The sequence below is a fragment of the Struthio camelus genome, chromosome 1 (assembly GCF_040807025.1).
Source record: "Struthio camelus isolate bStrCam1 chromosome 1, bStrCam1.hap1, whole genome shotgun sequence".
Lineage (NCBI taxonomy): Eukaryota > Metazoa > Chordata > Aves > Struthioniformes > Struthionidae > Struthio > Struthio camelus.
The window spans coordinates 77,292,398-77,306,840 of record NC_090942.1 but is presented as its reverse complement, the minus strand read 5'-3'; the positions used below and the strand labels follow the sequence as shown (position 1 = coordinate 77,306,840).

At 37.5% G+C, this 14,443-nt stretch overlaps 1 protein-coding gene across 3 annotated transcripts in view; it reads right to left on the bottom strand.

Moving 5' to 3' along the window:
- Positions 1 to 3,905: 3,905 nt before the first annotated feature.
- The window catches only part of BMAL2 (basic helix-loop-helix ARNT like 2), a 35,007-nt gene continuing 24,469 nt past the window's right edge, over positions 3,906 to 14,443 (bottom strand). For all 3 annotated transcript variants that reach the window (XM_068950142.1, XM_068950151.1, XM_068950162.1), the window contains 7 exons: positions 13,969 to 14,075; positions 13,226 to 13,376; positions 11,962 to 12,017; positions 11,039 to 11,147; positions 6,112 to 6,199; positions 5,345 to 5,453; positions 3,906 to 4,508 (listed from right to left, as the gene is read on the bottom strand). In XM_068950142.1, coding sequence (XP_068806243.1) covers positions 4,372 to 4,508; positions 5,345 to 5,453; positions 6,112 to 6,199; positions 11,039 to 11,147; positions 11,962 to 12,017; positions 13,226 to 13,376; positions 13,969 to 14,075 — 757 coding nt within the window. In that variant the 3' untranslated portion in view covers positions 3,906 to 4,371. The remainder of the gene's footprint in view (positions 4,509 to 5,344; positions 5,454 to 6,111; positions 6,200 to 11,038; positions 11,148 to 11,961; positions 12,018 to 13,225; positions 13,377 to 13,968; positions 14,076 to 14,443) is intronic.

Below are 14,443 nucleotides of genomic sequence, written 5' to 3'. Positions count from 1 at the left end.
TAGGATAAAAAGTTATATGCACTTTAACCCTCTTGTAATTGCCCATACACATGCATTTATCCTTCAGTAGATCAGACAGATTTACAGTGCTTTATTCCCCTTTCTTTCCCATTTACCATAATGGGAAAGCACTTCACAGAAGCTGCCATGTCATAATATATGCACCTCTCAGAGTCCTTAAATATGCTTTACTTAATGCAACAGGCTGGCATAGCTCGGCAGTAGTATCCCCAGTAGTTCCCCACTCTTCTCTGAATAAGAGTGAAACTGCTCTTGGCTACTTCCAAGGGACATCAGAAGTTATAACATGTCTCAGGAAGTCTGCCACTTTCACACAAGTATGATATGAAGTGTCTGAAAGCAACTAAGCCAAGAACAACCCAGCATATTTAGCCATGACAGCATCCTGACAAAGCAGAGAGGGCCTATCTAGAGGCATCTTCTGGAAACGAGGTACATGCAGAAAGTGCTACAACAGCAGCAGAAGCATGCTTTCATGCTTGTATTGCAGCAGCTCATCTACCACTTCACTTACCTTTATCCGGATTCTCTGAATCGGCTATTCTGAAACCCAGTTCTAGATCTTGTAACCTGCAGGAACCTATAGCCCCAGTTATCTTTTTGACTTGCATATTTGTGTAGAATAAAACAATTCTCATCAGGGATAGGGAATAAAATTGTCTTCAGAGAAGTCCTAGTCCTATGTAGCACACAGCTTTCTAGCTGAGGATTACTTCCTGGAATTCCAGAACATTTTATGAACTCATATGATGTATGTAAACATGCAAAAAGGCAGCAAAAGACTAAGTGAAAGAAGCCAGGTTTGGGCAGAAGTAGCATTGCTTATGCAGGAAGAAATCCCTCACTTCAGTTCAAGACCATGCATAGGAACACAGACCTGCCAGGGACCACCAAATGACTCAACTCAGTCTTCTGCACTTAGGATTAAATAAAATCTAACATGCGTTAAGATCCACAGAAAAACTCCAAACTACAACGTGCCACAGAAAAGGAGGGACAGGAAACGAAGCCCTATTTTAGATCCATGCAATCGCAGTGTGCTTGCCTAAGAACTCCAAGGGGGTCCAAGAAACAATTACCTCCCGCAGTGCAGAGAAAGGATTTTTCCCCTCTCCTCAGCAACTATTGTCAATTACTGTTACAGGAAATGCAAAAATTAAGGTTTAATATTGAGCTCTTTTCATGATTTCGCACGGTAAGCCACGGTGGTATTCCAAAACACTGTTAATCCTCTGTACCAAATGCCGCTCTAGGCCTGGCTGCAGTCTACTTCTTCTCTTGACTCAGCCTGTTGGTGGCCAACAGCTTATTACTTTTCACCCAGTCAGAATATTTTCTCATTCAAACCATACCCCAGATTGTTGATCTGTTCCACATCTTCATTCCCTTCTCCTGATTCTGAAAGAGCTCTCATGTTTTCCCTGTTTCCCAGATGATCTGTTTCTTATATCGGAACTTCTCTCCCATCAAGCTATTCTGATCACTAACTGCGTATGGTCTCTCAGTAACAAATTCCTTGACCCATCTCTAGTTATAGCCATGATAACTAACTAAGCTTTTAAGAGCTTGTTAACACTTGCTTTATCACTCACCATGCCTACTTGTGCAAAGACTTTCTTTGTAAGAACTGTATTCACATGCTGTTTGCCTCTCTTGCTGATTTAGCAGTCTCCTTCAGGTACAGGCTATGGGCCTCTCCTTTCCAGCCTCATTAGGCTGCAACATTGTCTTTTACTAGGCCCTAGAAAATACATTTTAGTCTTGATTACAAAGTTATCCTGGCTAGCGAATATTGCCCTGAGCTACCAAAACCCACAGTAGTTCAACCTCCCTGTTTATGTTTGTAGGGAATGAGCCCGGGATCTGAAAGCTTGAGTACTTAATGTTTAAATTCAACAACTAGGTAGACTTATTGGTAGACTCTCAAAACAGTGCATCAAAGGTAATATTGCACCACTGATTACTGGTAATATTGGAATTTTGATTACAATAAAATAATATTAATTTAACCACATCCTCTGATAAAAAACATCCATATCTTGAGTTAACAGAATTGTGTTGTTATAATATATGAACATGTTGGCTTCAAATTAGCACGAGTACCTTAACTGTATTCAGAATTGATATTAATTTCATCTCTTCCTTCATCACAAATATTTACAAAGGACGCTTTTTGTGTAGGACAATTTTCAATCAGAAAATTTTGCAAATGGCAAAGAGAGGATAAATGAATTGAGAGCCACAACACTGATCACTGATTGCAGAAGACTCAAGGTTACTTTCTTCTTTTCATTTTGTATGGAAATCCAAGATGAATCCAAAAAATAGTGGTTTGATTCTGAATGGTTATATAAGTCTTGTGAAAGAATTAATATACTCCTTCAGTAACAAAATCTGAACCATTTCCAAACTAATTCAGTTAAAGAAATTTTGTGTCTGGAAAGTCTGTACAGTATAAAGTTATTTCTCTGTGTTAACTACAGTATTTCTTGTTTTATTTAGAATTTATGTTTAGCTTCATGCTCAATCAAAAGCAGAGAAAAGAAATTGCATTTCACAATGGCAAAATTGATAAAATTCTATTTGTGTAATTGAAAACTGAAAATTTCATTTCTTAAGAAAGCATCTGTTTATTTTTCTCAATTTGCTCCACAATATTGCTTAACATTTTCATTTTGTGTGGAAAAACCAGAACAATTTACTCCAGTAAAGCTAGACAACAGATCATTTTGGCCCCAGGCTTAAAAAAAAAAAAAATCTAGAAAACTTGGATCAGATGTCACCAAAAATTAATAAATTCCAAAATGTTTCATATCTATAAGATATATAGCTGCTCCATTAGAGCATAGCAGTCAAAGTGTGACAAAATCGTGTATCCATTCATGAAAGGGTAGATATCCAACAGTAGAAGTAAGACATCTAGTGGCTTCCTACAGAAGTTACCTATTTGTTCTTTGAATGTTATAACACGCTTCAGTCTGTAAAAAAAAGAGATCTGAAAGAGGCTGCCTATCACTCATGATGAGTGACTTGTTAAACAAACGCGATAGTGCTTATGATTGTACCTGTGTTTAAGCTTTAATGCTCGTAGTAAAGAAAAATATCCACCCATCTGAAATCTTCCAATATTCTCCTTCCATTATCTGAATAATAAAAAAGGTACGTTTTTATGGTATAGTCCATTGATGAAAAAATTTTATCTACATCTACAATACCAGAGAGAAAAGATTCACTCTGGATACTAATGCTTTACTGTTTTAATATGACCTATTAAGTGTCATGTTCTAGGGTGGTCTGCTCTAACTGGGATATAGGCCTTGCAAACTCTGTCCCCCAAAAATTTCACCATACACAGCTTTTACTTACAGAGCACTATATTACAGAAAAATATTTTTTAAAAAGTCACAAACTCAAGAAATAGAAAACCACCTTAATCCTTCCAAAACACAGATACTGTAAAAGATACTATATAATTGAAACATTTTTCACTAACAGACACTGGTATCCTCACTTGGGGACCAAGACAATCTATCCACGTTTCTCCAATTAGCAAATAACCTGTAGTGAGACCAAAGTGCTTTATTACGGTTACAGTATTACTTTTCTTTGGTTATATGCTCTGTCCCTCTAATAATACACTATAAACAGTAGTGTAATACTTAAGATTTTCCCCTCACTTTTCTTATACGCTTGTTATGTTTGTCCACTGGGGAAATTTTTATTTTTCCAAAATCTTTTCTTCTGATTTTTATGATGATCTAATTCAAATACTTGCTCCCAGAATTGTATGCTCTATTTTTACTTCTGACTATAAAAGTTGCCCTTCCAAAAAGGGCAAGGAATCACTGCAATGTTTAGGAATTAAATACCGTATCTTACAACTGTAGAGTGCGCAAACCATCATCTCAGTGAAATTTAATAGTTACAAATATTCTTAAATTATGTAAGTACAGTACATTCTACAGAAGTAACACGGATAATCAATACTTCCATTTGAAACAAAAAATAATTACAAGCTTTTTTAAAGTACTATAATTGAGAAAAAAATCTGTACAATGTACAGTATCTTTTGGTTAAAGTTTCTTAGCAAAAATATAATAATGTGTTTTAAGCATTCCAGTTACAGACAGTTCAATATTAAAATTTCAAGGTTCCCCATCAGGAAAAAAATATTGTATTTTTCCATAGGTGCAGCAGAAATTGTCTCTTTGTGAACAAGCATTTAAAAATATATAGAGAGTAGTAAGTATGAATTCAGATGAAACGTTAAAAATTATAGTACAGTACTGAGGATGTATGGTTGTTGTGCATTAAGAACTTTACGTTCCTTCTTTTCATGAGAAAGCAACACTACAGAGCCCACTGTATATCACTTAGTTCAGCTGGATCCCCAAGTCCTCCGTCAGCTTCCAAGTAACTCATGAGAGCAGTCATTGCAGAGTCATCATTTTCACATATTGCATCAAAGTCCAGTTGAGAATTACCACCTATAAAATTATTAAAACATTTATTGTTGCAGTACAAAGTATGAAGAATATGCTAACTTTCAAAATGTATTTGTTTTTAAACAGCACCTTCCTTTGAAGTCAAGAGAAAATGTTTACATCCAAGTGTTGATAAAGATCAAATAATGGCTGTCAGACTGTCATAAACATAACTTGCTTTTAAGACTCAGCCCTTGCCAATTCATTGGACTACCTCAGCCTGCTAGCTAATAAAACTCGTATCCATTCAGTGAAGCTCATGTCACTGAAGTAGAAAACTGCTTTCCAGTTCATGCCACTTTAGTGGGAAACATAAGCACGTGCCTGAATGCTTGTCTGATGTACTATGCCAGATGAATTCCTGAAACCTTACAAGCTACTATGCGCTGGCTCCAGAAATCAACTCCGTACTCTTAGCCTTTAACAAGGGTAAGGTAAGATGCTTTAGCTTAAACGTCAGTGAAAAATGTTTCCTTGCTTATCTTGGATAAACGATTTATCAAACCCTTACTTGAGGATCAGCATTAGTATAAAGGGCTTACAGCTCAACTGGAAGAGAGCTACAGGTTTAAATAAATAAATAAACAAACCTCTAGTAACCAATCAATAAAAGAGGGAGACGGGAAAGCTTCTAAAAACGGAAATAGAGGCATAAAAAATGCTTCATTAGCACTTTGTTTGTCATATTAAAAATAACACAATGGTATTTTCAAATCTCTTAAAACTTTACAATCTTGAGTGCACCACTTTGCAACCATGTATAAAATCGCACCGTTTGTGAGAACCATCTTGCCCTGCACCCTCCAAAATACCCACAAGAGAAATAAGATAAATCTTACTGAGGAGAGGTTCATTACTGGGAAATGAAATAGCACCCTGGTTTTGTTCTGAAGTCTCCAGAACTTCTGTTTCTGAAGGACATAACCGAATCAACTCTTTATCTGGCACCTGGAAGAAGAAAAATAGTAAAAGGGACAGAGTTAATACCTAAATTTTATTACAATTATTACATTATAGAAACATTATAAGTGGCTGTCAAAGCGTTAAGAACAGAGTAAATAAAAAGATGCACTGAAAGGCAAATCTACTGCATTTACAAATCCATTTTTTGAAAGTTCACATAGCACTGGATTTGGTTTAAATACAGGTGATACTTGCACATCTGTCAAAGCTACTTCACAGTGACGACATCTGGTTTCTCAAGGGTCTAATTCACTATCCAGCAAATAAATCCAGTGCAACAAAGTGTCCTGGCACATGCTTTCCATGTCCACTAGCATAATCTACAAATTCCCAGTCACATCACCTATGCCAATGTCAATACATTCTAGCTTAAAGATAAAGCAAAAAAACCTCATACCTCCCATTCTGTTGTTGCTAAACTAGTGCTTCCAAAGTGCAAAAGTTCATTTAAAATTACTTAAACTCATACTGTGCTGATAACAAGATGCACAATAATATAAATTATACATTCATAGTTCGTGCATTTTGATGCACATAGAACCTGGAAGCATGAGGTATATCATACTGGACATTGAAAATGTGTAGCTTTGAGCTGACAGTAACCTTTTACTTTTAGATTTTTATATGCAGTGATAATACTCACATTGCTGCAGTTTACAGCTAAAACAGGAGAAGGTGACTTCCTCAAGAGATGTGATGGACTTAATTCCCCAGACGGTGAAGAATGCAATCTACAATTATAAACATATAGCAGATTTACCAAATCACATTGATCATAAAATGAAAAATAGTCTGTGTGCTGCAGAACCCACCAACACCCTCCTCCCCCAGTGAGGAAGTATGAGTAGGCTAATGCCAGGCAACGTTGCCTTAAATTCTCCTGAAGACTCTAAATTCTCCTGCTCCGGGTTTTGATAAAACAAAAAGCAGAGGTGATCAATAAAGACTGTGGGTCATATTTTCCTGAGCATGCTTTTATTTTTCTTTTGAACGATCAGCACAGATCAAAGAGTAGCAGGTTTCACAACCAAGCACACTGGGACACAAAGATGCATTTCAAAAAACAGAAAACAGACAACAAAAGGAAGTTTTGCTAAATGGTGGAGGGAAAACTAAGAATATCTCCTCATAGTCCCTCTATTACTACTGTTACACCTGTCTTTCCATGTTTTTATTAAATTCCAACTATTCTGTTACCAGACTTCTCAGAGCTCCTGCCTGATCTGTCTCACTGAACATAGCAGATATGGAACTCGCAATGAAAGCGTCATACCTGTGCCCTTTGGACAGCTCATTCATTTCCCCTCGCTCCTTCTGACTCTCCAAGAGCAAGACTATAAAAGAAGCAGGGCATTCTGGATGCTTTGGTAACTATCACTTGCTCAGATCCAAAACAGGGTAAGGAATTGGAGGAAATATTAAAAGAAAAAAAGGTGGGGGAAGTAAGCAGTATATCTTAAATAAGTCTAGTTAGTTGTGTGGAACATTTATTAGTTCTCTGCCTTCCAATATCCAATGCACAATTTCGTAAGCAGCCTGCCACCTCTAAAAACTGGGACAAGGACTCTAGCTTGAACAAGGATTTTCGGACTGCCTTACTTAAACAATCATTTATCAGATGCTAAACCAACTCAGATGTGTTCATAAGCAGAGTTGCAGGCATAGTCCTGAAATCTTTTAAAACTTGATGAGGCTTGAAGCTCAGCTTGAACACCATCTCTGTCTTAGCAACACTAAAAAGTGCAGAAAGCAGATTCAAGTAGTGAGTGCACTCATTCTTTATTGGGTTAAATTTGTGGTCACAAAGGAAAAAAAGAATAGTATTTGATGAAAAAGAGCTAGCATTATCTTGTTTTGACCATTCCTTTGTCTAATTTTGATTCCCCCAGTGTGCACAAGATAGTAACTTGATTCCATACAAGATACGGAGAAAAAGCATGAAGTCGTACGCTGCAGCTGAAAAGAAATACAGCACTGTTCCCTGCAATGGTTTCTGAAAAGTGATATATATCCGGGTGCAGGCAACTATGTTCAGACATCTCCAGAAAAATTAATTACTGATGAGGCCTTCACTGGCCATTCGTACTTGTGAACGTCTCTGCCTCTTACGGAGATAAAAACATTTATTTTCCCCTGAGAAATAGGGCTATAGGATAAATAGGATGCCAGAGATTCCACTTTTAAAATGCTACTGCTCCTTTCCATAACTGGATGGAGCGCCTCCCTTGGGGTCACACAGTTTACTTATCCTGGATGATTTTCTTCTTAACCCTTTTCTTTCATCTGCATAGCGACTTCTTGGGCTAGTTTCTTTCTCAAAATTTTCACTGCCCATAGACACTGAAGATCACTGAAACAAACGTGTCTGCTCAAGACTGAAATGGCTCAGATCGCTGTGGCTGATGGAGCTGGCAAGTCAACGTTTCTCCTTTCAAACTATTGTGACGTTAAACCCGTTAGTTGTGAAATAAGATGACTGTTGCCAAAGAAAGTAATACATTGTTGTTTCATTTGCTAGTCAGTATTCAAGGTGTGAACACACATGAGAAAAATACTTCAACTACTTGAAGAATGAGACTAACCTGATGCAGCTTCTTGAGGCAAGTGTTCATCACTGCCAGCATTTTCACAAATATTTGTCCTGAAAAGTGGGATTACTCAATTCTTTGAATCCTAAACTTGCCCAGAAATGGGAACTTCTGTGATTTTTATTTCTTCTAGCATCCCACTTTTTCAATGAGAAGCAAGTATGAACTGTCACTGTGATCAGATCTTCCTGAACAGATGCTTTTTAAGTCGAACTGGCGTAAGCGTCCTGTTGCCTTTAACTGCTGCTCCATAAACCAGCAAAGTCATGCTTTACTTATACAAGGAAATCAAGACATCTGCAACATGAATCTCAGACAGAGATATGGAGGTATGCATCATCAAGAGCTTCCAGCTTATGACAGGCAGAAAAAAAGATAGTGTTAACAGCTTCAAAGTTGAATTTCCTGATTAAATTTCTATAAGGTCTGTAGTGCACTAGAAACTTCTGATCTTTTCCTGGGACCTGGAAGAATCTGAAATAACAAAGATTCCCCTGAAGAGGCCTAGCAATCCTGCCTCCACACTATAAAGAGAAAGATTATTACTTAAAAACGCGAACAACAGAACTTCATGGGGTAGCTTCTAAGAACTTTCCCACGCACGCATCCGTTCCTCCATCATCCAGTAAATTTATTATGCATGTAAATAATAGACTGGCTCCTTTTAGTTGATGACATGGACTGCCACATGGATGAGCATTTTCAGTGAAGACCAGGTGATCTTAACCATGAACATCACCTTGCTGAGCTGAATGAAGCCTCTAGAACGAGAGTCAAAATTAAGCTGTTGGGGCATGCCTGGATATTAGTCAGAGATGAGAACTTCTGCCAACTTAGTCTGGTCTTCAGAAAGATTTGTTAAAAGCAACCATCCTTCCTGTAAGGCAGTACTGATGAAAAGACGTTAAGGATAGTATTACCAAAAATGTAACATCCCATCCTTCTTGCTGAGGGCATCTGTCTTTTTTTCCCCCCCCTCTGTTGTTGCTGGTGCTTTTCCTCCTTCCAACTTCATTGTTGGAATGTGATTCCAAAATACTGAAAACTGGGTAAGAAGCATCATACTGTTAGGCTTATGCTATTCTTTCTACTGGTTCAGAACATTAAATAGCATTTTCTGATGAAGAGACAGCTGAGAAGACAACTGTGTTATCAGGAGATGATCCATAATCCTGGATTTCATAGAGATCTTCTAATATAATTTCTAATAACTTGTTAGATACTAGTAAGGGAAGCCTTTCTGAACGGAAATACAGCCTAATCTGGACTAATCGAATCCACCCTCAAGTTTTATCCTGTCCTCTTTCAAAAGGTGGGATCATGCAAGAACATGATTGGTCAGTATCCTGGTGTATTGGTATGAATTACATTTGATCATATTCATCATTTCATACTTGCATTATTCCGTAGGACAAGTCTTGCGTTTCTTCTGTAACTATGGCTACAGTATGTTTGCACAGTGTTTTTTTACTTACTTAGAAAGGGTCCTCCTTGGCATATGTGGGAAATGAATAGACTAGAGTTATCAACCTACTAAGGTCTCAAAGTTTGGAACAGGTTATACTGACCTTGGTAAATATGGAATACAAAACTCCTATTGGTGCACATGGGGAACTTATGTGCCCCAAAGGAAACAGGAAGAAAAAAAAAAAAAAAGGCTTTGCTCTTCTGTCTCAAAGAGAAAGAGGTTCACCCAACCTGGTTCTGACTATGTATTTCCTTTGTGAATCTCTCAAAAGCACTTTAGCGACTACTGAAATAGCAGAGGCTGAATATGCCATGCCATGACTATTCCTGACACCTCTACAAGTGTTTCCAAAACTAGTGCATTCCTTACTGGAAGATTTAATATTACTATGGTCTTTCAGGTGCAGTTGAAAAGTGGCACTGGAAAGATTTCCATGGGACCTTGGAACATATTGCTAGGCAGACGTAAAGAACTTCTTGGCACTTCTTCACCTGAAATTGGAAGTACAAGAGCTAAGGCTTCTCTAGCCAAAGCTGACACTCAAATATCTGCCTTGTCCTGATGAGATGATAGTACCGTTATATTTGACCTTAACAAAAGAGGCTGGAACTTTTGACGAAGCCTTCATACCTGAAAGAGTTGTGACAGAAAACAGACTTTTTCTGTACATGGGAATCCCAAAGTCTTGGAATCAGCAGGCTCAGAGCCTTTTAAAAAATGTTCTTAAACAATTAAATGTTGATATGGTGCAAAGTGCTGAAGAGCAATCTCTCCCTCCGTAAGTAAGCCAGGCACCGCTATGGGGGCACAAAACAAGAAATGCAGAAGGAAAAGCCACGGATATCAAAATTACCTTTCTTCCTTTGGATTTACATGGCTATGCTGACATACATATTATGCTGGAAACCTGCTAACACTAATTTACAAAAGGGTTAATCTTTGACTAACAGTTTAAAGCTTGAATCGGTTTAATTGATTTGGAATAATGAAGTGAGGTTTCCTAATCTACAGCTGGGTATTAGGAAGGAATTGTGTTATCACTTTATTCCATTTCAGGACAGTCTGGGAACGGACAAGAGAGGTTATGAAAGTGTTCCACTGGGCACTGTTTCAAGCAAAGTTCTGCTAGCAGAGCAGCGCTGTCAGAAAAATACAAACTCTGTTCACAGACAACTAATTCTCCAGTCCCTAAGGGTTTTATCTAACCATTTCAACCTCAAGGGAAGAAGCTGCATCAGAATAAGAATTTTGAAATCATGCTTAAATAGTTCTTTCATTAAGAAGGGAAATTACCAGAATGAAACCATTTATCAAGGCCAGTGATTCGTATGGCCCTGTAGAAGACTTATGTTAGGTTGTTATAACTGGTATCTCATAAATGCCAGTGTAGAACCAAAAAATATTTTCAGATGTAAAATAATGAAAATGGAACTTGGACAACCCCCATATAATCACTTATATTTCTTTTCCATGTTTACTTAAAAGCCTAACGTAAGATGTTAAAATTTCATTACCTTTGTAATTTTAATACTTCATTTGCAATTTCAGTTCCTATACTTCCAGCACCAAGAACTGTTCCAGAGGACATTCCAGGTACACTTACTAATGACTGTTTTGTGGTATCTACAGTTAAAAAACAAAATACAACCTTAAGTTTACAGAAGTTTTATTATACAACAAGAAACAATCACCTCAAGGAGTCACTTTAAAGCAGTTTTTGTTCTACATCTCTTATTCTTAGAAATTAAATTACTTAAGATGCTAATCTTACAGATGGTGGACCTCTTACAGAGATGTTATAACTCTCACTTGAAATAAAGATAAGTGAATAATGTAATTGTGAAAACTGCTGATCTTCAATGAAATTACTAGTTTTAAGCACTACCACCTCTAATCTCTCTCACAGACAATGCAAAAAGCATGAGAAGAATACTTGGATTTCCACAAACAGAAAACAGTTACTAAAAAGAACAACTTCAAAAGTGAAAATAAACAACTTTCCAGTGAGATGAAAAAGGAAATAGCACGTACAGACCAGACTCTATGCACAGCAAATAAATGTTAAAAAATATGCATCAATATCACCCTACATTCTGTGGTTAAACTCAGAAAGTACAATCGCATAAACCTCGTTTCCTTGGAAAAACAGGCAAAACACGAACAGACTCCGTGACAGAAGCGTAATATCCTATCAACCAAAAAACCTAGCTACAGTAGAACCTGCTAGAGGGAAAAGAGACAGAAGCCTTTTTGATGACAATTATGTGAATTACGATGCTGTGAGTAACCATAAATTGTCACTAGAATTGGCTTTGAAAGAGAGAAATCCTCTCTCACAAAACAACCTAGAATAAAAATTTCCTGGATTGGGTAAATCTAAAATTGTAACGATCAATCAGGAAATGCACCTATGATAATTGTGAGAAGCGACACTTGCCTTCTGCGGGCTGGGAACCACTGGGGACCAGTTCTTCAGCTGACTCATTGTGACCTCTGAGATTTAAATAAAACAAACAAACAGCAAATTTTTCAAGGGCAAAACCCAGCATAGTTGTGTTTGGTTTGAATCATTACCTCAAACAGAGTTAAACCCAACTCCCTCACCCTAGTAATAAAATAAGATGTTCCTCGCATATTTTAATGTTTAATCCTTTGCACTATTGTTTCTGAAGCACTGGGTGAACTGTTTATTTCCACTTACTCTCCAAATAAAACAGGCCAATATAGTTGTCTGTGTTCCCTGACAAGAGAATGAGGCTGCCACTTTGCCTCTGAGGAGGGAGAGCGGTTAACCAGAAACAACCACACCTAGAACAACTGCTCCTTCTGCCCATCTTCCCCTCAAGACAGCTGCAGATGCCTAGATCTCCAGAGCAGGCAAAGGTGGCATTTGGCTGTTGGGGCAGAACTGACTGCTTTAACTGCTCTGTTCCATCTTCTCAGGAAGAAAGGTCACGGGCAAAACAGGTGGGCCACGCTGACGTCAACTACGTACAGAAGGGGTGAAAGACCTCCTTGACAACTTGATTTAATGGAAACAAAATATATCCGTCCTCCTCGCCAAAAAAGCCCCAGTCATTGGCCAAGATCCACAGTATCTTTGGGATAATTTAAATTTTATCTCCATTGCAGGGCACAGACAATGAAAAGATAACAGAAGAATAAAATATACGCTCCAACAGTTCGTTTACTGTCTTACGGACTCCTCCCTTGCAACCAGTTTGGAGAATCTCTCCTTTTTGTTCTGCCTTGCATTCCTATGAGCTATCAATTATGCTTCCTCATATTCTGACACACGGTAGGTAGGGCAGCACTTAAAATGAGGTCAAAGAAACACGTAGTCTTTTAAAGCTTAGACGGGAAAATATTACAGTAACTCACTTCCTATTTGCATTTATTCCTGTCTACGTTCTCAAAAGATACTTCTTTTCTTTCTCTAATAAGAGCTCTTCTTAACTCTTCCTTAACTCTTTCCTGTCATTTCTCTACTGGGAAATAGGACAGTTTTCGGAGTTAAATTTATGACCTAAGCCTAAAATCAGAATCAACCGGTAAACAGAAAACATTCTTCCAGCTTAGTCAACCACTTTGCGCACTTTCCTAGTCTTGTTCTGCTTTTTAAAACAGGCTGCTTTCTCTTAACGCTCATTGGAATTAAGATAAAAAAATTAACATGGAGATTCGTATCACAAATTACTTACAATACCACAGTGTTGTTGGATACAATATACTCCAGTTCTTTGGTCCACGGATTCATGAAACTAAACCACTGACTCTTTAAAGTAAGAAAAGTTCCATCTTTTGCTCTAAATTTGTAGGAATTTGTAAATACTTTTTCTTTATTCTGTAACACTAGATAAGAAAGAAAAGTTATAACCACAGCATTTATTCTTAGGAGGATAGAGTTAAGTCTTAAAAACTGTTTTATAACATCAAAAAATAAAATGTTTCTGGTGGCTAGAAATATAAGTCAAACAACAAAAGAACAAAGATAGGACCCCTACTGAAATCAAACTACAGTTTCAACAATATCATTAATCTTAAACTAGAGCCTGTGTACTGAGTTTCTGCAAACTACCAGTAGGCAGACTCCCGATTTGGTGAACCTTTATAATCGGTGTCTTTAATTACACGATTAGGCACATTTGCTCTTCAGGACTCCATCCTCATTCTTATAAAGCAGAATTGAAGCAGAGGGTTGAAAGAAGCATTAATGATATTCCTTTGTGACTAAAGCACTGCACCAAGATCCAAGACAACAGAAGCTTCTCACTGGTTCAATTAGAGGCTTTAGTGGGCACGTCTTAATGTAGAAGCAGAAAGGGGCAATATTAAGATTGTTTACTTCTATTAATTCCCAGCTTCTGAGTTTTTGATTTGTACTGTTTTCACACAGTAGTTACATGTAGTTGTATCTAGTCTGTGAGGACCAATCATTTTGTACCTTCTTTATGTTTTTCAGCTAGATGATTGTGATCATCTTGATGGCAGTACTCGTAACAAGAAGTTCCTAGAAGCTCTTGTGGCAGATACCCTAAAATTGCTGTTGCACTGTTAGAAATAAAAACATGAACTACAGCGGATTCAAACAACTGCAAAGCTCGTTTTCTTCAGTAACAGATAAAGCAGAAAATGAGTATTTAAAAGAAACAGATGTTGTGTTCATGTTTGGGAAAAGATACAGCATTAGCACAGCTCTAAAACAAGATACATTTACTGCAGTTTACCCTGGATCCATTTGCAATGGATAGTACAGGATATCAGAAATTTTAAATAAATGGCAATTCAAAGACAGAGTAACACTGTTTAATCATGCACACCACTCGTATACCCAATTTAAACGCCTACAAAGTCCACAGGGTTACTAGCTCTTTCAGCTAACTAATAAGGGAACTGACCACAAGTAATGACACAGCAAA